Genomic DNA, 27,338 nt, shown 5'->3' with positions numbered 1-27,338 from the left:
CAAGCTCTCATTCCAGAGGCATGGCTTGGATTCTTGGAAAATAGATACACATTTGGCTGTAAAAGCCTGCTTGAAAGTGTTAATTTTACTAAGCAGTCCAGCTGACACTGGAGTGGCTCTCACAGTAGTTTACCAGGTTACCATTTAGCACACCCACAGATTTTATTAACAGTGAGTTTATTTTTGGATCTGTGATAAAAATCTTGATAGACGCTGAGCCTGCAGAACCTTGCAAACCCCAATATCATGAGGATTAACCTCTGAATTTTTTTTCTGATCTTTCAAAAGTCAGCCACTAGTTAGCTGGTTAACCCGTAAACTGCTTAACAGCATTAACCACAGGGCTCAGAGACCATTTTGCCATTCTACGCCTAATGGTTAGGAGCCGCAGAGCCATGATGCTTTTGCAGTGGCTTTTTCTCAATTAACCCTTAAATCTCACCGAATAACGTTACCGGAACTGCTCTATAGGACCTGTGAGACGACTGATATTAAGGATATCGACCCTTACCAACGCTCCCCCCCGCCCTTCCCCACCATCCCACCCCCCGCGACACGGAAACCAGCGCCCAGCCCCGCCGCTGTAGCCGGCGCGCAGGGCGCATGCGCCGGGCCACCGGGAGGGCGGGGGCCGGCCTCTAGTGGCGAGCGAGCTGGCGGTCGCCGGTGCCCGTCTGTCTCCGCTGCCGCCGCTATTCAGAGACTAGCGGTCGCCCCGCAGCGTCCGCGCCCTCCCTTCCCCGCCGGGCCCGGCCGCGCCTAGTCCTGCCCCGCCATGAAGTTGAGCGGCCGCGGCCGGGGATGCTGCGTGGCCGGCAGCCGGGAGCGCGGGCCGCCACCGCGGAGCCCCTTCGTGCACCAGCTGCGCCTCAGCCCCCTGGAGAAAGCCAAGGTAGGAGCGGGCAGGGCCCGCCGCTTCCCCCCTCCCTCACCGCTCTCCCTCCTTCCCGCCGCCGCCTCCTTCCGCGCGTCCCCCCGCGGCGGGCCGCGTCCTGCGGCGGGCGGGGACACCCTGCCGCCGGCGCTTTGTGAGCCGCCGGGGGCGGCGGGATCGGGGGAAACCGGTGCGTGTGTGTGCGGGCAAGGCGGGCTTGCGGGGGCGGCGGCGGGCGGGAGGAGGGGGCGGCGGCGGGCGGGGGTCTGGGGGCGGCCGTGAGGCGAGGGGGCTCGCCGGGCCAACGGCCGCGGTAACGGCCGCCGCTGGGAGGGCGTGTGCCACGGCTACTCCACGGCTGCTTTCTTTAAAAAATACACTGCTTTTGAAAAAAAAAAAAAAATACTGATTTTGTGGGGGTCTTTCTTTTTTTTTTTTTCTTAAATGGAGGGACAGGGGCACGGTCCTGTGGAGGCACTGTGTTGCCGGCGTCGAGTTCAGGTATGCCGGGGCCGAGGCATCCCGTGCCGCTGAAGTTTGGCCCATGGGTAAATAATCCCTGCGGCGTAATTTACGCATTGTACAGGTAGCGTGAGGTGACAAGGAGCGATATGAAAATGCAAATTTGCAGTTGCATGGCTCTCTTTTTTTTTTTCTTTTTTCTTTTTTTTTTTGTTTTGTTCTTTTTGTTTGGTTTTTTTTCCCCCTCCACCGTGACACTGCCTCCCGCACCTCGCGGGGTGTGCGGTAGGTGGTTGGATATTCAGGATGTGTGGCCCTTGTCTTAGGCTTGTGGTAAGATCTGGGTCACTTGCTGGATGAAGAAATACCATCGAAGGCGCACCTAATACGGGGTTGGCCATTCCTGTTGCCATTTCTATTACTTTCGTCATTGTGATACTTCACTTCCTTGAAAGGCGGTGTTTTGGGGGCCTAACAGCCCTATCAATGTGGAAATTAAGGTCTGCTACTGAAGCTCTAGGATCAAGATGCTTTAGATCCCACTTTAGTTTACGTTCTGAGCATAGTTCATTGTCGCATTGCCCTGTTGCTGTCCAGATACTCAGCACAACACATGTATGGCTTGATTTGCAAAAAATTGGAATGTGCCTCATGTTAAGTGTCTGGCAGACAAGGAATTCGTAGTAGACTCCAGTGGAAAAGGTTTTTACTCTTTTTAATTTCCCAGAATGATACAGTTAAATGCTGAATTCAGTGTTTACTGATAAATTGTTTGAATGGGAGAAGGGAGAAAAGGGTTGCGTCATTTGCCTCATGCAAGTTATACCTAGAGCTTCCTCAATAAATCATGTAGCTGTAATGATTTCTTTTCCGGGTGACCCTAGCTCTTTCCTTAAGTCATGTTTTCTATGTAATTAATGAGGTAAAAGTCTTTTAGGGAGCAGAGAGAAGCAAAGATAGCATGTGTTCATATGGACTAAGATTGTATCTAATTATAACAATAACAGTGTGTTATTTTTGCAGTGTTAATGTGTCTTTTTAATGCTACTTTCTACTTGGTTATTTATAAGGAATTTTAAAAATACCGTTGAGGGGACAGAGTACCAGTTTGACAGTTTTTGCAATATTCTCATAGGAGTGACTGGCATTGCTGATCTGTTGTTAGTCCTAACAGACCTTTAGCCACTTCACCAGCAAAGTGACTGGTCATAGAACACAGCTGCCACCTTTGTGGGCTGCCCCGTACACCTGTATGAGACGTGAGTTTGCCACTAGATTTCAAAGGTCTGTTATTTTCAATGAAAACTGTAAGATGTGTTTAAAGCTCTGAATTTTTTTACAGTGCAGCTCGGTCTTGCTCTTTAAGTGAACAATCTTGTATTGAAGTACAGTGGCACAGAGTTCTTTAACCCAGCCTTTCTTGCAGTCTTATTGCTGCGATTTTACGTGAGGAAAAAGCACACAAGCTGACATACGGAACTCTGATAGATTTTTTTCTTCTTTGCCTTAATCGTGCTCTCCTAACCCCTTCGCTGATTGAAAGAAAAGTTGTGCTTGAGACGGAGGCTGTTAACAGTAGAGCTGTGGAACTGTTCCACTTATGAGAAATGCTGCTTTCCCAGAAAGGGAGACCTCTTGAATGGGGAGGCTGCTTTACAGTGAATTACAGCAGTGTACATTCTCTTCCATGCAGTCCTGCCCTGTTACTGAGGGTTCGGTATGAAATATTACAGCTGAACTCACTTCCTGTGCAGCTGTAGGCGCGTATCGTGTCACAGGTTTTTCTGTCTGCCCTGTGAATCTAACGGGTGAGTTCTGGGATTGCAAAGCCTATTGAGGAAGGTTAGGAACGTGTGGGGACTGCAGGTACGTGAAGAAGTTGGTGAGCACAGGGGACTGGGAGACAAGACTGCTTTGTCTGACGGGTCTGTTGTCTGTTGCTGATGCTCTGTCAGATAACCCCATTATCATCTCTGCCACCTCATCCTGTGCTCTGCAAGAGGTTAGATTAGCTTTTTTGCTCATTAATACAACTCAAAGTAAATGCATTTGAGAACATTTCAGCTTGAAACTGTGGGAGTGAAAAAAAAAAAAAGTAAGTAAGAGGACAAAACAACCGCAAAGAGGAAGAACAACAGCAAAAAGAAATCCATTTGAGTACCAAGGAATCGTTCACATCATCGTTTATTGCCTTTATAAAAACTGTGAGATAACAGGAATGTAAAAGCAGTAAGGCTATTTGAGAACCTCATGCGTCCTGTAGAAATGATGGCTATTTTACTCTGATCTGAGGGTGACAGTGGGGGTCATTCTTGAAGCTACCTGTTTTATTTCAGTACTATAATAAAAAGATCCTTTCTGGAAGACAGACAGATGTGACTTCATTAACCATGAATTTTGTTCATCCTGATAACCTCTGGGCACCCATCATATAAGTCAAAGCTCTTGATTATAGTTACCCCGGCAGAAGCATTACTGGAGCTGATGTAAAGTGTTTGTAGCTTTGTTTCCCTGCCACTTAAAAACATAATACAATGCCATTTTCCTTGCTTCCAGTGTTTCTGGCCCTTTTATTTCACCAGTGCTGGTGTTCCTTTGATGTCTTGTCTTGGTGAGATGATTTGGCGCATTAAACCAGCAGATTATTGTGTTTTTCTGTATTCTGATTGTTTTATTTTGCTGGGATTGCTTTTCTTCACTCTAATGAGCATATTGGCTCATTGCAAGCTCAGATAAGTGCAGAGTTGACTCAAGGGGACGATTGAGGGGAGAGTGAACAGGACCACCCTCTTTAGCAGCAATGATCTGTTAGATTGGCTTAGTTGCACATGAAAATTTCTACTCCTGTATTTATCTCCATGATTGTGTCCAGCAGGGAACTTGCAGAGTGGAAAAGCAGGTAGTAAGATAATTGTTGAGGAATGAATTCCTAGCTCTCACAGTGCATCTTTGGTGAATTGAAGCTATAGGGATGATAACGGTGAGGAAGTCAAAGTGCGGGGCAAGATGTAGGCTCTATCTGATATGTTTAAAACAAAAATCAAAACCTCTACCATGTTAAATGTGCAGTTCATTGTTTTGTTTTCTTTGTTCAGTATGTGACCACTACTTTGTAATAAGTCATGGAAATTTTGTTGTGAATAAATTGGTTTTTCAGTCATGTTTCTCACTGTATCGCTAATTTCAAAGATGCATTTTTTTCAGCTTATCTGTGTACAAGATACTGACTTTCAAGACAGGAAATGGAGGCATACAGAGGGAGAAACAAGGGTACTCTGTGATTCTCTTGCTTGGTGCTTTAGATATGTAGCTCACTACCAGTCAAGATATGTAGCTCACTACCAGTCACCTGCCATTCAGCTTTGCTCTGGTATGGGAGGAGACTTATGAGGAGTGAAAGGGAGAGGGGGTGAATCCCAGAGGACTGTGTCCTCACCTGCATTTTGTTTCCCTTTTTCCTTGACAGCTGGTCCTTCTCATTTTATGAGCCTGGAAGGCAGCTGCTATCTCTTCTCCAGTTAGCAGATGAATGTTCCCTTGTTTGCTGCCAGATGTGGTGGTCTTGTCTATGGATGCAGAGTTGCATGAGTTGGTATGGCTTCAGTGCCAGTTTAGGAAGTTGAACTGGTTCGTTTGGGGAAACTAGCCTATCTAAGAAAAAAAAAAATCCTTTTTCTTGTGATTCTGCAAACTGAAGCAGTCCACCCCGTGACTGGAATCCTGTCTTGAGGGGTGAGACCATGGTGCCAGTTTGGACCATCACTATAAAATCTGGCATTGCAGTGGGCTCGTAGCTTAGGCTTGTCTCCTGCTGTGTGTTCCCTGTCTCTACCCTAGATCTACAGATTTTTGGAGCTACAGGGTGAGTTGATTGTTGAGCTGTTTTGGGAGGTGAGAGGAAGCAGGAACTGATCAATGGAAAACTGAGCGGCATGATGACTAGATCTGCATCAGGGAAGAGAAAAAGAATATGAATAATGCTTTCCACAGCAGCCTGGAGATGCATCAGATTAAGCATAACATGAGACAGCACCTTATGTCTCATTACTCACTGTTGTCCAGCCATTGTGATGCTGAAAGGTGCTTTTCTGCCTCATCTGATGCACCTGTGAATATGTAGTATATTGCCTTTAAAATTCTTTTTCTTTACATGGCCCTTCTGTTTCATAGTGATTTCTTCCTCTTTTGCTAGCCTCCGTTGTACAGCATGAGGAGCACTGATGCTACCCCCAGTCAGCTTCAAATAGTTTTCGGTTCCCTCTGTCTCCCCTAGCCAGTCATCAGAAGCTGTACCATCCTCCACTTTAAGAGATTTATTTTTTTTCTTCCTGTCCTTTGAGTGAGAAAGATGGGGCTCTTGGCTTCTGGAAGTGTTTCCTAGAGTAGTGGATCATTGCACAGATAGTTGCTAAGTTGTGTTTTCTGGAGTACAGTTGGGAACAACTCCAAACAGCTCAGGAAGGCTCTACTTTTGGGAGAATTCTTCAAAAGACTGTGGAAGAAGTTCCAACATGCAAAGTTGAAGGCAGGGGACTGACTGACTGGCTGGGAATGGGCTCTCTGAGAACTGGAGTGCTGGGAGGAGGTGCAGAAGCAACTAGGTTCACCGTGGTTTCCCAGGGGAGGATAATTTCTTGAAAACCTCTGCTTTCCAGGGGGTTGCTCCTGTTAGCACAGACCTGGAACTTAAACTCATGCGCGTGTCTGGATGTTTGGCCGGAGGGCTCTGCACAGTGTTCACCACAGCTTCTGGTTCCAAGAACACACTACAGAGGATCTGGTGCCTGCCCAGTCCTGGAAGGGCTTTCCAGGTTGCGTCCTGTGTTGCCACGTGAATGCACCCTGCTGAAGAAGTGCGCATCACTGGCTGGGACCTGCTGTGAGGGACTGGCTTGTCTGTAGTGCAGTAAGATTTACAACACACCCATGCTAAATATTTACTTAATGTGAGGCTACAGAAAGGGAAAAGAGCATGCGGATGTATTCACTGACAAGCATAGGGTCTGAAGAAATGTGGAAAGCTAAGACCTCATTAGCTTTAAAGAGCATGCTGTGTTTCAGCTATAATTAAGATTGGTGAATCCAAAATTGTTATGCATACACCACAATTATTTGTTTGGAATTGACGTGTATTCTGCTGTTTTTAGCATTAGAGATTTTTAAGCTAAGACTTCAGATCGGTTTCTAGGAATCACTGACTTTTTCAGGAAAAAATTATGTTAAAATAATGCATTTGTTTTGGATTTTGCAGATTGCCTTCATGACCTTGACTCTGTTTCCTATCCGACTCTTTTTTGCTGCTTTTATGATGTTGCTGGCCTGGCCTTTTGCATTCATTGCTTCAATGGGATCTGACGAGCAAGAGCTTGAAAAGCCCCTCTCCTGGTGGCGAAAGTGAGTCACTGTTATGGTGAAATACTGAGAGAATCGTTATTTAGTTCAGCAGTTTGAAATAGAGAAGATCGGAAGTACCTGATAGCTGTCCCACAGACCTGCTTTTCTCTTCAAAAGAAAACTGTAAAAATTATTATTTACACACTCTCCTCAGATGGGAAACTAGAAATACCTCCACTGCTTGATTTACCAGGTGACCCAAGTATTACAGGGAGAAAAACTGATCACCTCTGGCTTCTTATCTCTATTGAGGATGCAGCGTGAAGCTTCATTGTGACATCCTTCAATTTCAGTTATTCCCATAATGTCAAGTTCTTGTTATGAAGACTGACACTATGGAATGTGTCCAGATTTCACATTCTAAATTGTTTTTTTAAACTGCTTCACCCCATTGTTTGCTACCCTGTGATGAATTTACAAAACTTATGTTGATTCTCTGAGGTCTTGCCCCATGCTTTGGTGCTTATTAGTAAATCTCTGCTTGCTTTGATATTGGGATGCTAATTAAGGTAGAATGTAAGGCAGTGTTCACCTGTCCATGAAAACTGACATTTGAGGAGCAAGAAAGGAGGAGTGTATCACTTCTTCTTAGACAACTTTAAAATTAGGAGTTGGCACTAGCATAAGGGAAGCTGATTGTATTTTGCATCACAAGAGTTAAGGAAATTGAGAACCACAGAGGCATGTCACTTTACATTTCATTTGGAATGCTATCAGTGTAATAACTAAAGGAATAATGGTCTGCCTTCAGTCTTGCATACAGTTATTTTGAAGTTTAAATTGTCCCTCCCCCATTTCATCTCGGTTTTGGTGTCACCCTGCTCTCCAGCCTCCAGTCCCTGTGTGTGTAACAATTTGTGGTGTTTGGTTTTTGCACTGTGTTGGTTCAAAGTAAATGTTTCTCTTTTCATGACTGTCAGACAGCTTAAACAAGCAAACAAAACCCCACAAAAAACCCTCAAACACTCAAAATGCTTTAGGAGGAGATGGGGAAGAAGGAAGAAAATAAAATATTTCCAGAGCTCCATAGATGTGTTCTGTAGGTATTTCCATATTTGAGAATATCTGCTCTATGTTTTTCCGCTGTTTTGTTTGGGTAAACTTGAACCCAAGAATGCAGGTTGTTGCATTCTAACAATATCCTAATAGCATTTTTCAGCACTCAGTTTATTAGAGCATTTTTTGGTGTTGCTAGAAATCATTATTATACATTGTATAGAAGAAACTCAACGGTCATAATTGAATCAAAATTAATTTAATGATAAAATACATGCTTATCTTACTGTGATTAAAAAGCATTCATATTCAGGCATGAAATGAAATTGAATGGCGTCTTACCTTGAAAGCGGTCTTAAATCTGCTGAGAAAGAGAAAAGAAAAGGTTCCTGCTCTGTTTAAGCAGCATATCCTATCTGTACTTTTGTCATGCATATAAAGTTTTTACGTAATGTTTTTCTTTTCATTATTTTAAGATATTCCGGTGGCAGCATAACTGTTTTCTCAACTTTTTACAGGATAGTGGATATTTTGCTGAAAGCAATCATGAGAATGATGTGGCTTGCTGGTGGATTCCATTGGATAAATGTAAAAGGCAGACGGGCGTTGCCGGCGGAAGCAGCAATATTAACTGTGGCTCCCCATTCTTCCTACTTTGATGCCATTCCAGTAACTATGACCTTCGCCTCCATTGTGATGAAAGCCGAAAGCAAAGATATTCCTGTTTGGGGAAGTAAGTTGGCACATACTTAATTTTTTCAAAAACAATTAAAAATGATTACTGAAGAAGTTCATTGGTTGTACATGAGAAGGCCTGAAACACAAAGAAAATGTAGCTATAATATATGTTGAGATTTTTTTTTTTTTACTGGTCTACCTTGAATGTCAATAGAAAAATTGGGGGGGATGTTGTTTTTTTTACCTTTTTTTAAAGTTGAATCACTGTACAAAATCAGAACAGTCCTACAGAACTCATGGTTAAATTTGCAGTGAAATTGCAAGATTTTAAGACACGATAAATAGAAAAGCAAGTTAGGATAGGGCTATATAAGCAAAGGGTGAGGCTACAGAGAAAGTCCATCAAAACTTCTTTCTTGGTATGAGTTGAGGTGCCATCCCAAAAATGTGTTTTAGGAATGTTGTCCGCTCTGAATGGTACCCTGCTTTGAGGGAGTGCTGCTAACCTTTCATGCAACGGTAAGTGTTTCAGGCAGGGTGTGAGAGATGTGCAAGAGCAGATTGTTGTGCACTCAGATTTAGTCATAAGAGATGCAGATGCCCAAGTCAGTAGTGTTTGAGTACTATCTTTGGAATTACCAATGTAGATTCTCACAAAGGCTTGAGAGAGACCTGTGACTTTTGGTGCAGTTGTGCCCCCCCAAAAAAGTATACACTTCTAGGCTTGTAGACTTCTAACCAAAGTCTGCGTGGAAGCATTTTGAAGAAACCCACCATGTTGTGTCTAGGGATTGGCAAAGTTCAAAGAGTCTTCCTGTGTCTCACTGTGTAGATTTTTAAGGGTAGTGTAAAAAGGACAAAAGATTTTACTTTGGCCTTGGGTAGGGACTTTAAAAGTCTGTACAGAAACTTTGAGTTCCTTTGCAACTAAGTGGAATCAGGCTGTTGGTGTTGACATCCTCCTAAAATGTCATTAGACAATGTGGTTTTAAGGATGTGTTCAAAACCAGAAGCTGAGACATGTCCAGAAATGGTGAGCGGTTACACCTGGAAGCTTTGTGTAGGGCATCTTGTGGTGCAAAGATCTCTCTCTGTCAAGTAAAGCTCAGGCCAGAACTGTAGCTGCATCTTGATTTCATTGAATATCTGACTAATAGAATTTAGTAAAAGTTTGTGGCAATGAAAAATCTGTGTAAAAATGAATGGTTGCTTTGAGCAAAAAGGATGTAGATACTTGTTTGTACATACTTGTTTTTTAAAACATTTATAGTGTGAAAACAAAAAGAAATTGAACTCCCTTGTCCAATACTGAAAGAAGATACTGTTGTGAGGTGGTATATTGACACTCCTGCACGGTATAGATGTATCCAGGACAACTTGGGCTTTAGGAGCAGTCCAGCCATAGAAGCAGGGGCAGATTTATTTTCCTTCTTAACTGACTCAATTGACTGTTTAATAATGGCTAGCTCAGCAAAATGAAGTAGTCCATGTGAAGCTCTCCTTTACTTGCAGCTGGACTGTTTGGAGGACGAAACTAGATGAGGTAACTCCACGCCATGTTGTGTTCCTGAAATGTGAAGAAGCAGCAGAATGGCTTTTGACAGAATGCTGTGATAGCTGTTGAACTATCCCATGTAATAAATGCAGTGGGGAAAGCCTGAGGAGAATCTGTAGGGGTATGGAGGATGTAGCACAAATAATGCATATCGAGTAGTTCAAACTATTTCCTATAAACCTAATTTAATTTTAAGGTAACTTTTAAAGGATTCAATTGAAAGTCTAAACTTTACAATACATTTTTAAAATTATTGAGTTGATTTTGTTCATGTGTGAGCAAAACCGGACTACAGATAACCCAGAAAACTACATATGGTGATTTGATTGAATATTACTGGAATTTACAGTGGAGTCAAGTAAGTGAGCATTTCGTCCTGTATATCTGCATTCACTTTATGTCATGCAGCCACCAAAATTATGTAGTTCCTTATGAAGTGTTCAGAAAAATGCCACGGAAAAGATGCATGGCAAAGGTCATAACTGGGATTCGGAGTTCAAAAACCTTTTTTGTTTTTAAATGAATACTTCTGTATGAGCGACATTAATTACAGCAGTTTGTGTTATAGTAAACGGACCTTAACAGAGAGGTAAGTAATCAATGTAACCATTAGTTGGGCTTAAAATTTAGTGAAGACTTTCCAGTGGAGTGAAGTTGTGCTACTTTTTTTTTTTTTCTTTCACTGCTTGAAAAAGTTTTGCTGTGAAGCACATGACTGTCCTCTCCTCCTTTGTTCTAGTATTTTAATTCCAATGTTATTTACACTTCTCTACATACATGCACACAAATGTGTATTTCATGTTATGGGACCACTGGTATTTCTCTTACGCTATCTGTGAAAAGGTGATCGTGTTTTTCTTGGATTGCATGGTGAATTGTAAACGCTTGAGACAGGCATCTAGTTTTATCCCAGAGAGGTCAGAATTGTGTTGTGTGTTCTTCAGTTTTGTAAATCTTGCAAACCTGTTGTACCATCTCCAGTGGAGTTTTGGAGCCAGGCATTGATAATCCTAATGTTGTGATCTCTTAATTGAGTCTTGTTAATGGTCATTCAGAATCTTCTGGGAAGTTTTGAATAAAGTATGTTCGTTTAACTCTGAGCAGATGTCAGCATGTGAAAAATAAAGCAGCAGAGGAAATTTGAAGATAATTTCCAAAAATGAGGACTTTTGGTGAAGAGTAGGTCTTCATCTAGAATATCCATATATGATATAAATAAGTTAGTTTTTTGATGCAATGACAGTGTTTATCAGGACATTGTACATTGTGTACCAGAGGAATCAGGTGCTTTAGCAGGCACAAAATCTGATTGCTAACTGGTTACCAAGATTGGTTCCGAAAGTGTTTTAATAGGTTTCTGGAGCAGCTGCCTGTATTATTGTACTCTTAGTTTGCCAGTCATGAATATTAAGCTGTTGATCCACTTGTAAGTCCAGATGATTAAAAGCCTATGCTTTATGGGATTGGAAGTATTCCACAAGTGTGTTTGTGTACCATTGTTTTATTGCTTTCTGTCTTGAAGGCAGCTCTTCTGGACCACAAAGTCCAATTTCAGAAGCAGACATAAGTCTTGTGACTCTTTCAGGCAACTTCCTTCTTTTTAGGAAAACAAAGAAGAGGAAAAAAAACAAATTAAAAAATGCTCTTTTGCTCTGACAGAAGAGTTATGACCTCTTCAGTTAGTGGTCAGTAATGAAGAAAATTACCCACTTGGCAAACATGCTAGGTTAACAAACTCTGGGAAGGAACTGCTTGCGCAAATATAAATGAGATTTCAACAGTCATCAAAAAAAGTCAGTATCTGTTAATTAGAGAATGTCAGAACAGATGAAGCACATGACCATGAAGCTGAAGAAGGACATATGTTTCTGCACAGTGGCTTTCCAAATGACATGTAGGAATCTGTTGCACCTTACACAGGCTGAAGAAGTTAGGTCAGTTCATTCATCAGCACGGGTCCTTAAACTTTCCTGTTTTGTCTACTGGGCCACACTTCGAGTCAGAACAAGCTCTTTGCATATATTCTGGATAGTTACACTTTGCTGCCTTATTTTTGGCTGGTAAAGCAACCTGGATAAAAGTTATTTTCTATTGCTGAAGTGGTCTGTGCTACTGCTGAAGTACTTCAATAAGAAGGAAAAGGGATTTGTCAGTAAGGTGGGCATTTGCTTTGGACAGCTTTTGTGATTAAAACATCTTCTGTGCTCTGAACTTTTAAAAACTAAATTTAAGGTGATAAGCTGATTTAAACTTTAAGCAACCTCTCAACATCTGTAACCTCACCCTCTGAAAAAAAGAGGAACTTGATACCTGTGAAATGTCAGGGGGGATATGTTAGCTGAAGTTTGTAAAGGGGAAGGAGGTCATTTGTACTTGGCAGAATACAGAAGAGCTATAGAGGGAGGGAGGATCCTACTGTGCTGTAAAAACTATCAATTCTGTTGTGGGTGATATTTTTCCACATCTAGTAAACTTACGATTTTTTTTGTTCAGGCTCATCTTTTGAAAGTGTTTTGTAGGCCTTTCTTGAGCATCGTGACTAAAAGACAAGAAATGAGTAGTTCAGTGGGAAATATTTATGCTGCGGTAGCTGGGTATATTTTCATCTGGGAACTTAAAAGATGCCAAATTACTTACTCATCAGCTCTGTTATGCAACCTAATCTTCAAGTCCTCCACCCAAATTGCCCCCTCTCCCCCTCCCCCCCTGGCCTTCCACAGCACACAAGGAAGAGAACTGTGGTAGACCTGTAGTTCTCGAGTGAGGATCTCGCATTTAAATACTTCTGAGATTCATCAAAACAGTCCTTCAACCCCTTTTGGAAAAACCTGCTGTAAGATGAAGGTGTCACAGATTTCTTCTCTTTTATGTATTGGTTTTTTTCACCATAAGTTCAGTAACAATTAGTTCTCATTTAAACTGCTGCGGGAATGCCTAAACTACCATCCCTTTTTTTAAGCATGCTTGTTAATATGGTTTATGGAAGTTACAAACTGCAGTATATAGGAAACCTGCAAACCACCACAACTGCCTTCATAAAATAGCTTTCTGCTGTCAGTCTAGAAAGTAAAACATACAGCCGTACCCTCATACAGGTATTGCAGGTGTGAGAGCAAACAGCAATCTTTGTGATATGAAAAGGGTCTTTGTCCCTCAAGAAGTCCTTAAAGGAAATAGATGGCGTTTGAAAGACCAACCCAAATACATGGAATTTGCTTCTGTTAAAGCTGAAGAGAACGCTGATTGTTTACCTCCCACAACTGCCCTCTCCTTGTCATACAGACTTCATGTTTCCTGCCTTTCTCTTTGGAAACAGGGAGAAGAAATTTCCCATTAATACTGCCTCTATACCAGGAATACTTGATATCTGTTCTGTCAGGTGGTCCATCTGCTAAGCATTTAGTCAAACTCGGGGTTGTTGCTCCTGACATGTATTTAGCTTTAGTGTTTGACTCAGGCTTGGTCAAAAAAGCGTGTATTTCTGTGTATGATTGTTGCTCTAATAAGATACTACCAATAACTTTACAAATCTCATGTAGAGTACCGTGACTACAATAACACTATTTCTGTAAGAACAGCATAACTCCAAGTGAAAAAGATCCTCATTTTGGTTGACTTCAGTTTTGTGCATTGATACGGCTTTGTGTATTTGTTGTGTGTGGGTTTGAGGTTTTTTGCATTTTTAAGGTCTTTATGTCCATATAAATAGGAAGCCATTTTATTCTGGAACCTTAATTTTTTTTTCCCTTAATCTTCAGAAGACTTCTGAGCCCCTTGCAGATTTCTTCTTTTCGCTCCAGAAAATAGCAGTTTTCCTATTAAATATTACTTCATTAGAAAAGGTATGAGTTCAGAACTTTGTGAGCATGTTCATTTGTGTAAGGCAACTCTGAAAAACTAAGCCCGAGATACTGCTTTTCAAGCTTTAACCTTCATGTTTTTGTAAGCCTTAAATACAGAATGCACAAGAGGACAATTGCTATTAGAAAAATAATCTGTATTTTTTTCCCATAGTAGGAAAAATCAAGGAGTAAATATGGTAAATGGATATCCCATGAAAGTCTCCTGTATTACACAGCCTACCTTTTTGTTAAATACAAACAGAGGCAGTTGTACTGGCTCTATAGGCTGCTATCTCAGTGTACCAGAGGAATGTATGTGATGGGATTTGGTGGTGTTTGGGGGAGAGGCCACGTAAAAGCCTCAGGTTCAGTATTCTCTAATCTTGCAGTAGATAGAATCATAGAAACATCTAGGTTGTAAGGGACCTTTAAGGTCGAGTCCAACCATCAACGTAACACTGCCAAAACCACCACTAAACTGTGTCCCTTAAGCACCAATTCTACCCATCTTTTAAATACCTCCAGAGACGATAATTGCACTGCTTCCCTGGGCAGCCCGTTCCAATGCTTGATAACCCTGTTGGTGAAGAAATTTTTCCTAATATCCGATGTAAATCTCCCCTGGAGTAACTTGAGGCCATTTCCTCTTGTCCTATCACTTGTTACTTGGGAGAAGAGACCGACCCCCACATGGCTACAACCTCCTCTCAGGTAGTTGTAAAGAGCGATAAGATCTCCCCTCAGCCTCCTTTTCCCCGGACTAAAACTGTGTTTGATGCTGTTTCTACAGTGTTGAAAATTTAATTGTCTACTCAAAAATGTGTGTAGGGACGTATTTTAGAAGAACAGTATTTAGTGCCGCATTGCCATTCTGTTGCTTTTTTTTTTTTTTTGTTCCCTGAGAAGTTCATTGACACCAATTGTATGCGTTCAGCTCATCAGAAAGAAACTTTTTTTTTTTGCTTATGCATCAGCTGGTGCTTGTAATGATTGCATGGAAGTTATGGTTCTGAAATCAGTTGGCACCCTGCAATTAATTAAAGCAATACTGAATTTTTGCAGGCTCTCTTAAAAAAGGTTGTTTCATGCAAGAACAGCTTTCTGTTGGCTTAGTGTATCTGTGGTGTTCTGGCTGCCTGCAAGGCAGAGGTTTTGATGAATTACTGGAAGTATTGTTTAAATTGCAGGTACCTGCCTAAGAAGGTGGAGTACAGCATGTGTCACCTGTCTTCAGGACTGCTTGTAATGAGCTGAAATTGGGGACGAGAGTGACAGCATCAAGTAGGACTGACGCTGCTATAGAAAAAGCTGGAATATAGCAAAAGCTTGGACACTAGCAAAGTCAATGTTGTGAATTAAGGGAACATCTGCCATAGCCCACTAGAATTTATAATTTAAGGATAGTTTTAATGGAGTGAGAGGCAATAGGCAAGCACATCTTTCAGCATCTCTGAATACTTGAGCTGCTGTCTTCTCTACCTGGTTTCAATCAGTCTTGGACAGTTAAATTGGTGAGCAGAGAAGATTAAGATTATGCTCTATTTTTGAAGTATATTGCACAGTTCTGCATATTTCCTTTTGTTGCTGTGTATGCCAGCTGTCTGAAGCATTTTCATGCATTTTTTGCTCCTGTCCTGCCTGTTCCTTGCCTCATACTGCCTTACAGTGCTGTCCCTAGGCTTCCCTATGTTTCGACTTCTGACTGCAGTCTCATCTTGTCCACTTACTTGGTATGTTTCTCAGCTTCTCTTCTCAGACCTTTGGCCCTGCTCCTGACTATTTCTTGCACAGATCGACTTGGTACAGCCTTTGAATTTTCGTATTCCTGTCAGTTTACTGAACATGAAAATCTGTGCTGAGAGTAAAGGTCTGTGTAGCCTTGTGCTCTGTTTTAAAAAGTGGTTATGAAAAAGGTATATGAGGAGAGGCAAGTACAGAGCTAACCTTCCCTTGGTATGTACCTTCAGCTTCTTACTTGTCACTGAGAGTTTCAATTCCACTTAAATTCTTGGACTTAGCCACCAAGGTCCTGGTAGTTGGTGTCTTACAGAATCTTAAGTTGCTGTTTAATGTTAAAACAAGAATTCTGTCAGCTTTTTAGTGTGATCCCTAAGGAAGTAAGACTTAATATGATCACCTTGTCTCTTAGGCTAAGATTTGATGCGATGGGTTGAAATAGTGATGGCTTCACGCATATTTGAAAGAAAGCTGATGGTTTAAAAGATACTAAGTTCTGCAAGCTGCATGAAAATAGTGTCTGAACAACAAGGAAAAAAAAATGAACTTACCTTACAGCCTATGTAAGGTTTTGTATCATGTCGTTTAACAGGCAGGACAAATCCATAGGAAACCAAGCTTTCAGTTGTTTCTGTTCTTTTTCAGTATACCATAATAGTTCTTATTTGCACGTGGGTGTGTTGCTGTTTGTGGTGTTGTCTATTTGTAAGATAACTTGCAGTGTGTTATTTTGGAGCTTGGTAACATTGCAAGAGCTTGCTTTTGGGAAGGCTGTAACAGTAGAGCTCCCTGGTCAACACTGCTTGCCTCTCCAGTTTTCAGATATAGATTACGTTAGTGGTTAGAGACTCAAAATTGCTAAGTTGTCTATATTCTAATGTTTCTATCATACTGCCCTAAGTAAAATCTATCTGCTTGCTTAATTTCATGTCGTGCAAAGAAGACCCAGCTTGCAGCGTATCCTCAGATAAGAGCCTTGGAGCTCTGGAATTATCTTGTTCATTTTTTGGCCTGAAGTAACACAAATTCCATCATTTGGGCATAATACAAAGGAAACTTCAGGGTGAATGATGAGGGTGTTTGAGTCTTTTCTTGCTTACTTTTACTTGATAATGTTGTTTTTGCTACAGAATGGTGATTTGCAGCAGTACAGGAAACACAGGACTAGCATCACTAAGAAAATGAACAGTTATGAAATCAAGTATGGTTTCCTTTGCATTTTTTTATCGCTTGGTCTGTTTTCTTTGTGTTTTTTTTCCTATTTTTTGTTTATGGTTGTTTTGTGGTTTGTTTTGGGGTTTTTTTTGGTTTTTTTACCCTCCCACAGCAGTAAACGCAACTGGCCCATGATGATCTTTGCTCCCCTAGCAGGCATTGTTCTATGGATATTGTCTAAGAGCAAGCATGTAGGAAAAAGTGCAAGAGTATAGTAGCTTTTCTCTGATATACTGTCTCCTGAGCTTTGGCAACTTGTGGGATAAAAGCAATATTTCAGACACTGGCTGAATATTTGGGAACTTGCTGTAAGGTGTGGCGGATTAGTTTCACAGAATCATAGAAGGATTTTGGTGAGTTGCTGGCTAAACTGCCAGTGGGGTAACACCAGATCCAGCAGCTTTTGCCAAGTACAGGACTGTAATTCCTTACGCTGTTGGTTTTTTGGGTTGTTTTTTTTTTGCTTCACACTTTAAGCACTGGCTGATCCATTAATGCAGCAAGTCTATCCTTAACAAAAGAAAATTATACAACTAGTGTCAGCGAACTCATCTCGTGGTGGTTGGGAATGTGAAAACTGTATTTTATATTTGTATTTTAGGCAGATAGAATAGCTAATGATGACTCTTGAACCTTCAAATAAGATTACAAGATACAAAAATTGTAAAAAGGTATTTGAAGACAAATAAAGTATGAAGTAGTATATTTGAAGATGCTTCTCTTTTAGTGCTTTTTGATGCTGCGGAAGAGTTAAATGTGCTACTTATTATTTTATAAGTGGGCATTGGTGTCCTCGTGACAGACATGCATGGAGAGGATATTGTGGATTGATTTCTCATTCTTGCTTATGCTCGTTTTGTGTTTGGCTTATGTATAAAAGGTTTCCCACTGAGCCAGGAAGAGGATGCCTGAGATCTGATTCATCTATTATGAGGAACAGGCAAACAGGTGACAGCTCAGAAAATAAGCATGTTTTTTCTTTTGATGATGCCAGTTCCCCAGAAAAGATAACATAATCCATGTATGGAATATCTTTGGTGTACCTTCAGTGAAGCTGAGGTGTCACAGAACACAAAAGCTCTAAAGAAGTGGCAGTTTGACCCCCAGGATGTCTTTTGGAAGCATTTGCATAGGGAAGTTCTTGCTACTTTGATGGGTTGGGGATGGCTATAGATTTTGTGATTTTTGTGGTAGGAGGAAACAGCCTATAGTCAGCCACAGCTGCTTTGTTGCAGAAAACTATGCATAATATGTACAATCATGTTTTAAATTATCTGTGATATATGTGTATTGGTCTATTAAAAATTGAACAAGTACAAGGTGCCAAAATTGTGCAAATGGTTTTCCTCACAGGAATTCATGAAAATATTTCAATGAAACTGCAGTAGTTCAGCTGAGTATTTAAGTTTGCAGAGTCATATAGTAAAGTGGTTATGTACTTGTACCAAAATTTTTGTCCAGAGGACTACTGGGCAAAAAGTGTTTTTCAAAAAAGGGGAAATAAAGACTGGTTTGTTTTTGTTTTTCTTTCCTCTTCAGCTCTAATCAAATACATCCGACCAGTATTTGTATCTCGGTCAGACCAGGATTCTCGCAGGAAAACTGTCGAAGAGATAAAGAGGCGTGCTCAGTCTGATGGTAAATGGCCACAGGTACTGTATACTACTCCTGTGTGACAGGTGGTATTTGGCATTTCCAGGCTTTGCAGTTTACTTCTTTCCTTGTGGGATGCTTTAGATGGTTTGTGGGGGGTGAAATCCCCGCTCTTTCTAGAAGATACAAGGTAGGATTATTACCTGTACAAAACACTAGCTTTTCGTTGCATTGTGTTTCAAGGGGAGACCGGGTAAGTACATGGGAGGGCAGCTCTATTCAGTGATACTAAATGGACAGAACACAGCAGGTTTAGAAAGTCCTGTAAGAAGAAAATAATCAGGTGCTCTGCAGAATATCTGGGGGAGTATTGTGTGTTCTCACCCTTCTCAAGATTTTGGCATACTGTCATTGTTGAAGATGCAATACTGGCCAAGACAGCCTAAGCAATTCAGATGTTCCAGTAACTGGAGTACACCTCTACTGGACTACGTGATGAAAACATTGCTAGAATAAGTGGCTTGGGGTTTTTTTCCCTGCATCTGAAACGTGACTATAGCGTGCCTTGGAAGAGCGTACTAGGAAGGAAGGGATGACTCCCTAAGGTCTCAATTTTCTAGAAGCATGTGATTATTTTGAAAATGTGAAGTATTCTTCTTGTGAATTTTTTAGATTAAGATCCGATATGTCCTTCGTGACAGTGTTACTTCTACGGTGGTTACATCCACATACTGGACTACAGAAACATTATAAACAGTTATAAATAGTGTGATAGAAAGGTGATATATAGCTTTCACATCATGACTTTCATCAGTAGATTTCAAAGCACTTTACAAAGTAAATATTCTTACTTACAGATAAAGAAATTGAGTTGCAGAGCTGAAATGATTTCCGGAATACCTACCAAGCTAGTACCAGAGTGGGCAATAAAGCTAGTCAATTCTAGTCCATTGCTTTGTCCCCTTATGATATATATTTGTTTCCTTTAAATGTCTTGTTTTGTAACTCAACAAAATTTCAGCAGTTCTTGGCTTTTTTGCTGTCTAAAACATTATATTTAATTTATTTTTTTTTACAATCGAACTTCATCCTCTGAATACTGTTCAACTTGAGCATTTTTGCCTTGTTAGAATTCTGTTTAAATATTTCCAGCCCCTACCATTCTGGCATCTGTGTGTATGCCAAGTAATAAATGCAAAAAGAAAAGACGTCTTCCCTTTCTTAACGTGCGAGCAGGTAGCTTGGGAACAGGGATTTTGTTTCAGTGCAAAACGGAATATGATATTTTTACCAGCACCTAAACCTTTTGTGAAAATTCTCTTGTACTCACAAGTGTTTCTGGTCACTGTCAATGTTCCAGTCGAAAAGAATTATTATGAGAGGTCAAGAAAAAGGCAGATTCACAGATAAAGAAAAGTATTTTTGTTAAAATATTAAGACAGAACTTTACTTGAGTTGAGCACTATTATTTTTTTTTTTACTCTAACTGAACTGTTTTTCCCTGAAAACCTTTTTGCTGTAATCAGTTAATGTTAGCTTTGAAAAGATGTGTTTATAAATAAATCCACATTGAAATAGTTCTTAAAAGTCAACTTTTTTTTTACTTCAAGATAATGATATTCCCAGAGGGCACTTGCACAAACCGATCCTGTCTAATTACATTCAAGCCTGGTAGGTATGATGCGCATTTCTCTGTTCTCTACAGAATGTTCTTGTATCTTCATTTTCTGAAGTACCACTTGCATTGTAATTTGTTTGCTGTTGCAGAAGTGAATTAAAAATCTTGCAGTAGGGTGGAATTGGAATAGAAATTTTCTGATGCTACAAAAGGATTGTGGTTCCACTGTTGAGCAAAACATTTTAGATAATTCAGATTTTTTTTTCTTGGCTTCTGAGATGCACATGAACTGGAGCACTAATGTTTCTTACTGGGTTTCTGTTTGTGGTTGTCTCTGTTTCTTGCCCCCTCCATTTCCTATTTTGGGTTTGTCATGCAGCATTTAGATACACTATAAACCTTAATGTATCAGCGTGTATCTATTTCAGGCTGCTGCATCAGTTGTTGCTGTGTTGTGTGTGGTTGATTCCAGCTCTTTTGTTGAGTTGCATTCTGGTGAAGATGGCACAAAATCTTGCCAGTATAGCACTGTTACAGAGGCTGTTGTTTTTTACAATGTATTTTTATTTAACATCTACATTCTAAGCTCTTTGCAATTAGTATCACCCTTTTAGCCTATCAAATTAGCAGAGGGTATAGCACTGAACATTGTTGTAGCTGTAAACTGCAGTTATGATAGGGAGAAATGCCAATACTGCAGTGAACCACCATTGTTTAATGTAAACTTGCCTTTATGACGTAGGTAGGGAGATGGTGAATGAGGAGGCTTCAGTGAGCGAGGCAGTTGTGAATGTCATTTTTGACTCTTCCTAGGTTTCTGCCTGTTCTGGTCTTACTGTATGTCTTATATTTTGTGTTGCTTACAACTTACATATTGCTATTAGAATATTCTACAATGAGTCAGCATTGCGATTCCTTGCACAGATTCATTTGGCTGAAGGAATCTCAGTATTGTCTCCTGAACAAACATTCAAAAAGCTTTTCTTCCTCCCCTCTCAGCTCTTACCTTTTTAGATGAATGTGTGGTGGTTAGGAGAACATCCGCTTCTTTCACTCTTTACTCTCCCTCTCCTTCTCTCTCCACCTGAATCCTGGCCATGCTTTGAAAACCAGTCTGAATCCTTCATTAAATCCCTGATTTCCTGCCTTCCCTCTGTGCCATAGACATTCCAGGCACCATATACTTTCTGCCTCGAATCCCCACTGTCTGCCTCTCCTCTGGTCTAGTACATGCTGCTGTCTGCCTCTTGACTGTCTCACTTTCCTTCTGGAACCTGCTTCTGTATCCATCTAGCCTCCCAGAAATCCCGTACCTTAAGATTCCTCACTTACATCGAATTACTTTAGGTCTCTATTCAAGTAACTGCTTTCAGGATGCCTTTCCTCATTCTATTCACGTGGTCTATGCTCCTTGCTCTTACTACATAGTTCTTTGGTTTTGTGTTTGTGCAAGCTAGTCATACAGGGGAAGCTAGTCTAGTTTTGTTTAAATGGTGGTGGTGTCATCTGCCACTCAGATTTTGTCATCTTCAGATTCTTCCAAAAGTTGCTTAGGCTGTTGTTCTTGGAGACTGAATAGAAAATACCACTGGGCGAGGAACAAAATCTCTGCAGGCTCCCATTCAGACAACCGTCATTTAAAGATGTTTGTACTCCATTAACAGTTACTTCTGTTACATCTGGGCAGTTCTGTAAAGCAAATGTAATGCTAAGAATTCAGTATACTTCCATCATTCAGTTCATAGTTTTAATCAAAATATTAGGCATAAATTAGTGAATTGCTATAACATAGTTCCAGTGAGGCTATCTTTATGAATTATTTTCATGAGAAGATGTTTAGAGAAATCTCAAGCAAGATAGTTGTCATGCTAGAAACCAAGAAAATGCTTAGCAAAAGACACTTGGAGATCTTGTGCTACTTAGTTATCAGAACTGTAATTTTCACATGAAATGAAGTGATACTTCTGTATGATAGCTCTAGTTCAATGCTTTCTAACTATTAGATGTCCCAAAGCTACAGAATAGAAGTTGTACGAATTCTGTTGTTTCAGAGATGATGAATTTCCTATGTATCAATGTTGCTCAGGTAAATTTAGAAAGTTTCTTTTGCATAAGAAAACTTAGGTTCTTCACTAAAAAGTACTGTTGACCACAGGGTATATTGACTTAACTGTCTTGCACACCCTCATGTTTTTTCAATCGTTTATCAAGCTAATTTGGTACTGGGCTTTGACTTATGTACATGACAGTTTACGTAAGTGGTACAGGATAGTTTAGAGAATGTAAGCATGTGTTCCTAACTATTTGTCTGCTGAAAAGTTGGGTATACGTTTCATTCTCCAGTGCTTGCTTTTTAGATTACTTTTGAGGCTACCTTCGGATCTTATTTTTTCACTATCAACTAATTCCTATGTATATCAGCCCATTAATTGTATAATTGTATAACTCCTTTTCTTCACTGAAATAAATTTCTTCTGTACCAAAATGCACTGTAAAGTAATTATGTCATATGTGCCTTCTAGGAGCGTTTATTCCCGGAGTTCCTGTACAGCCAGTGGTTTTACGTTATCCAAACAAACTGGTAAGTTCAACTTGCAGTGGAAATAAGGAGCACTTCTGTAGTCTTTTAGGCTAGATAATTAGGTTTAGAAATTTGGAAAGCATTAATAAATGCTTATTAGCTAAGCCAATATAAGCCTATATTCCTTAAGCTTCTAGCAATATAAATAGTCTTAACTGAGACAGTTTAAATGTTTCTGCTTTTATTAGGCTACTCCTAAACGGTGCTCTGAAAGTTATTCAGGTTGTTGCAAGAGGTACTGTAGAAATGACAAATCATAGAATCACAGAATGGTTTGGGTTGGAAGGGACCTTAAAGGTCATCTAGTTCCAGCTCCCCTGCCATGGGCAGGGACACCTCCCACTAGACCAGGCTGCTCAAAGCCCCATCCAGCCTGGCCTTGAACACTTCCAGGGGTGGGGCATCCACAGCTTCTCTGGGCAACCTGTGCCAGTGTCTCACCACCCTCACAGTAAAGAATTACTTCCTGATATCTAATTTAAATCTACCTTCTTTCAGTCAATTTCTGCCTAGGATCTGTGTTCCAGTGTGCTCCCTGCTACTGCAGTGTGTGCTGGAGCGTTTTCTTAGTATTAATTGCTCGAAGATGCTTCTGCACCTACTGCCTGTGTGGGTGTTAGTCACAAATTAACACAACTAGTTAGGTAATAATAGAATAATGTATTGAGAACTTTGGCGCCTTTATAAGGTGGCTTGTGGTCCATGTTTTACTTTCACTATGTGCTTGGCTAAGGAATGCTAGACACTAGCTAATTTGGAGTAATTCTTTAATATGAATCAGATTCGGGTAAAATGCAAATTAGTGTTTGTTTAAAATATCTTAATTAAACAATTTTTACAAATGCTTGTAAGGATATAGGCAAACAAATTAAGACAAAGCTCGCTTCATCTACTTCAAGGTCAAGCCTACAGGAAAGCAGAGAAGAGGGATTTATTTTTTTTATTATTCAGTTTACCCTGATGTAGGTACTTTCCTGTCATACTGCAGCCAGAATCCTGTCTGTCTGCATTCCTCAGTTAATTAGAAGATGCTTCCTCTTAAACTTCGCCAGCTTTTATACTTCCGGTTTCTTTTTGACCCCTCTGGGGCTGTTAGCAGGTCCAGTCTGTCCCCTTCTAGAACAGAGGTTATTTAGGAGAGGGTGGAAGGACTGTCAGAAGTAAAATGAGGACTGCCTTGCCTCTTTGCTGATGCATGCCACATCAGAAGATTTCATGTTGTCTCTTTGACTAGCCCGTTAACAACCCCTTGATCTAAGGAAGAATTTTGTTTCCTCTTGGTACCTGAGTGCTTATGTTTTATAAGTGTTTCCGTCCATTGTTCTTTCTGTCAACTTACAGGTTGGTATAAAACATGTTTGATTAAAAAAAAAAAAAAGAACCTACATAAAGTTAATATCCGTAGACCACCGTTTGCTCTTGACTGAGACAAGGTGTGATGGCAGTCAACTAGTTTGCAGTAACAAACCCAAAAATTATCTTTGCAGATGCTGTGACAAGTATAGCAGCCTGTTGTGCTCGCATAGTATTAAGTGCATTGTAGTGGGTTGCGTGGGTCTTTTCATGACATAATTGTTTTATTTGCAGGAAGAAAGATTCTTTTCTAAAAATATTTTTAAACTTCTATTGCGTTGCCAGCTTAAATTGCAAATATGCATGAGCCTTATGTCACGCGTAGTGTACCTTGTATCTTTTGGTTATTATTAAACTTATATAACAGTATAAAGCTGTCAAATGTTAACTTGCAAATATTTTCAAAAATCCATTATCTATTGCCTGCAGTACATAATATGCATTTTTTGTAAACTAATATTAGGTGTTCCTAATACTCTGTTAGTGTGAGCTGTTTACATTGAAGTAAATCAATATAAATTTTAATGAAAATTTTCGTAGTTTTTTTATATTAATGCAAAATATCATAGAAGAAACTGTAAACATTTATGTAGATATCCATCAGAGTTGGCCTGAGTCTGTGTATGGAACTTTACTTTTCCCTACTACTTTTGATTGCTGTAAAACACTTAGTTTTCAGTGCCTTACCGAGTCATTTAACATCCTAAGGTCTACTTCCAGTAAGCATTGCAGGGGGGAGGGAATAATTGCTTTTATTATGTGCTTTTTAGATTAGCTTGGGGGCTGCAGAAGAGTTGCAGCAAACTTAGAATGAGGAGAGGAAGGAAGAGCATGGTATGGTATGTGAAGGTGAGGCTTATTTTGGTTAGAATGCAGTTAAGAGTTCAGTAGCAAGTAAGAACAACAGAGTAGGGAGACAACATTGTTTTTCATACATTAAGACAGCGTTTCTAGCAAACTTTAGGTGTCTCTGACTTCCTGTTTGTTGTCTTGTTTGACCGCTGCATATTGTAATTTTAGATTTAGAGAGGAATTTCTTACTAAGATCTTTGCTTAGTCAGTGAATTCCAGATACGCATTGTGTGCAGTCACCCCACTGCTTTTAGCTTGAACTGCCAGCTCTGATCTATCTTCAGAGCTCTGAGTTCCACGGTACAGGCGAGAATGGTCTTGAACTCTTACATGTTTATTTCCTCTAACTCTGTTCAAGATCTAGGGAAAGTACTGTTGTTCTGCAGTGGACTGAAATGTGTGGCAAAAGTGATGATGTAAATTCAGTTCTTTTCTAGCAAATAAATCTAGTTCTGGTTGCCGTGAAGAACTCTTTCTAGTCAGAGTTGCCCCCTGAATATCTTTCTTCTTTGGGCTTGTGATTGTTTGCAGTAGATGATGTCTCTGGTCCTTTATCAATGTTTTTTAAGAGTAGCATGTTAATACGTTGCTTGTCTTGATGCATGAGCAGAACGAAATTGTAAGGCTTAAAATGTTGTTTAGACCTGAAATTCAAAAATTGCTTCTGTTTATCTAGTTTGCTAGTATTTTGCCTGTTGGATGCTTGACAGCTATTACTAAAAGAAATGCTCTAATGTCTCTATCCATAGGTTCTACAGCAATCCTTCATGCAATTTGTTTTTACACTAATTTTCGTCGTGTATACAGCTTTTTCCTTCATTTGAATTTTCTGTCAGAGTGCTAGTAATTATGAAAGGCAATATACATGTTTAAATATCACAGGAGACATTTCGAATTTATTTTTATGTCCAAGTGTCTGCTGCAGGTAACTGTGCTATTCGATAAGAGGTTTGGCAGCATCTCTTGTGCAGTTTTGGTGTATCGGAGTTGACTGAGCATGTAAAAATACAGCCAATCTGCTGTTTGAAGTTTGGCATGATTCTCAATATCTTCTTGTGTCAAATAGAAATTATACGGAAGATATACTTCCGCACAATTCGAAGGATTCATTATCTAGATACAAAAGTTTCAAAGTGTCCTCAGAATGCCATCAAAGTGAATGCTCTCCATAAGCATAAGCTGGTAGCTGTGATAAATATAAAAGGTATCTAAACTAGGTACAGAAAATACCACTTCTCGTCTTCTGCTTGCTGTTTTTATCATAAAAATACTGGATATGCTGGCAGGAGTCTTCTACAAAATAGGTCTGCTTCTTGGAGAATCCTGTTTTCCAGCGAGTAGTGTTTACAGGTGTCATCCCTGCTGCATCCTGATGTTCTCGATGAGAAAAAACATGGATGTCTGCTGTGACGTTCACATTGCAAATTTCTTGTAGGATTGTTTGATAGATACGTGGCTTATTTGAGTTTGTCTGGCCAGCTAGCCAGCGCAATGGCTGGATGCTGAAATACCTATTCACTCTTCAGTGATCCATTGCCCAGGCAAGGTACCTGTATACAGCTCACTTCTTTTCTTTGTCTCCTTCTGCACTGTTGCAATTTAGGGAGCTGAGTTGGGTATGTATAGTGCTGTGGTGGTGTTCTATATAGCAGACGTAGTCTCTGATTAGAGAAATTATCAGCTATCTACATTGCAACGGTCAGGGTTTGTAAATGAAAGTTCCTTCTGGAAAAAACAAGCCTCATAACGTGTTTAGTTGCAGTATTATTGGAGACGTCAAAATTGCCAGGAACAGTTTAACAGTAAAGCGATAGACATTAAAGTTCTCCAAGATCACTTACGTGGAGAAGTCTATTTTCATGCGTGTATGTTGATTGCTAGAGATAGAATCGTTCTTTTATTGTATTTTGTTTGATTTAAAGTAATTGTTGAAAGTCAAGATTTAAACTTTTAGTAGTCCTTCATGACGTATTGACCTTACTCTAAGCTGTTATCTATCACAGTAATCACATTTTTCACCTTTTATGAGCGTGTTGCCATCTTCCATTTTCAATTGTGACAGCCCTTTGCTCTAAATGGTAATTAAAACACGAGTTTGGCTTCATTTTTCAAGATCATGGCACATGTAATCACCTAAACTCTCTAAAATGGTTTCAAATGGTAGCATATAACTGAACTGGAACGTTTTCAGTAGGGTGATAGAAACATCTTTCTGATCTTTTAGAAACCTGAATTTACTGAGTCCTCTTGTCTTTCCATTAATGACATACATTTTTTTTTTTTTTTTTCCCCGGTTGGTCAGAACAGTAATTTGGAACTCATTTTCAGGTTTTTGGATTCTTAGTTCTACGCGTAAATGTTGTCTCCAAGTATTACAGTTTTTTCCTATGCTGTTTCTTAGTCCTACAGTTAAAAATGTGATGACCTTTACCGTCGTATTCCTTCTTGTCACCTATTATCTGCTCCTTTCTAGGTCTCTGTTCCCTTTTTGGTATTTGCATCTTGTTAACTTCTTTCACTGCTATTTGTCCTGTCTTAGTGTTTTACGCACTGTTCATCTCAGCCATCTAAAAGTGCTGCTGGTCTTG

General features: G+C 40.2%; 1 protein-coding gene across 1 annotated transcript in view; it reads left to right on the top strand.

Annotated features, from left to right (window-relative positions):
* The first annotated feature begins 589 nt into the window (after nucleotides 1–589).
* Nucleotides 590–27,338, top strand: part of LPCAT1 (lysophosphatidylcholine acyltransferase 1) — a 61,134-nt gene continuing 34,385 nt past the window's right edge. Inside the window, exons 1-6 of the mRNA XM_074576409.1 lie at nucleotides 590–892; nucleotides 6,588–6,730; nucleotides 8,245–8,459; nucleotides 18,293–18,405; nucleotides 19,957–20,017; nucleotides 22,487–22,545. Coding sequence (XP_074432510.1) covers nucleotides 776–892; nucleotides 6,588–6,730; nucleotides 8,245–8,459; nucleotides 18,293–18,405; nucleotides 19,957–20,017; nucleotides 22,487–22,545 — 708 coding nt within the window. The 5' untranslated portion in view covers nucleotides 590–775. The remainder of the gene's footprint in view (nucleotides 893–6,587; nucleotides 6,731–8,244; nucleotides 8,460–18,292; nucleotides 18,406–19,956; nucleotides 20,018–22,486; nucleotides 22,546–27,338) is intronic.

This window comes from Larus michahellis, chromosome 2 (genome assembly GCF_964199755.1).
Source record: "Larus michahellis chromosome 2, bLarMic1.1, whole genome shotgun sequence".
Lineage (NCBI taxonomy): Eukaryota > Metazoa > Chordata > Aves > Charadriiformes > Laridae > Larus > Larus michahellis.
The sequence above is the reverse complement of the archived record's forward strand: the minus strand, read 5'-3'. Positions and strand labels throughout refer to the sequence as shown.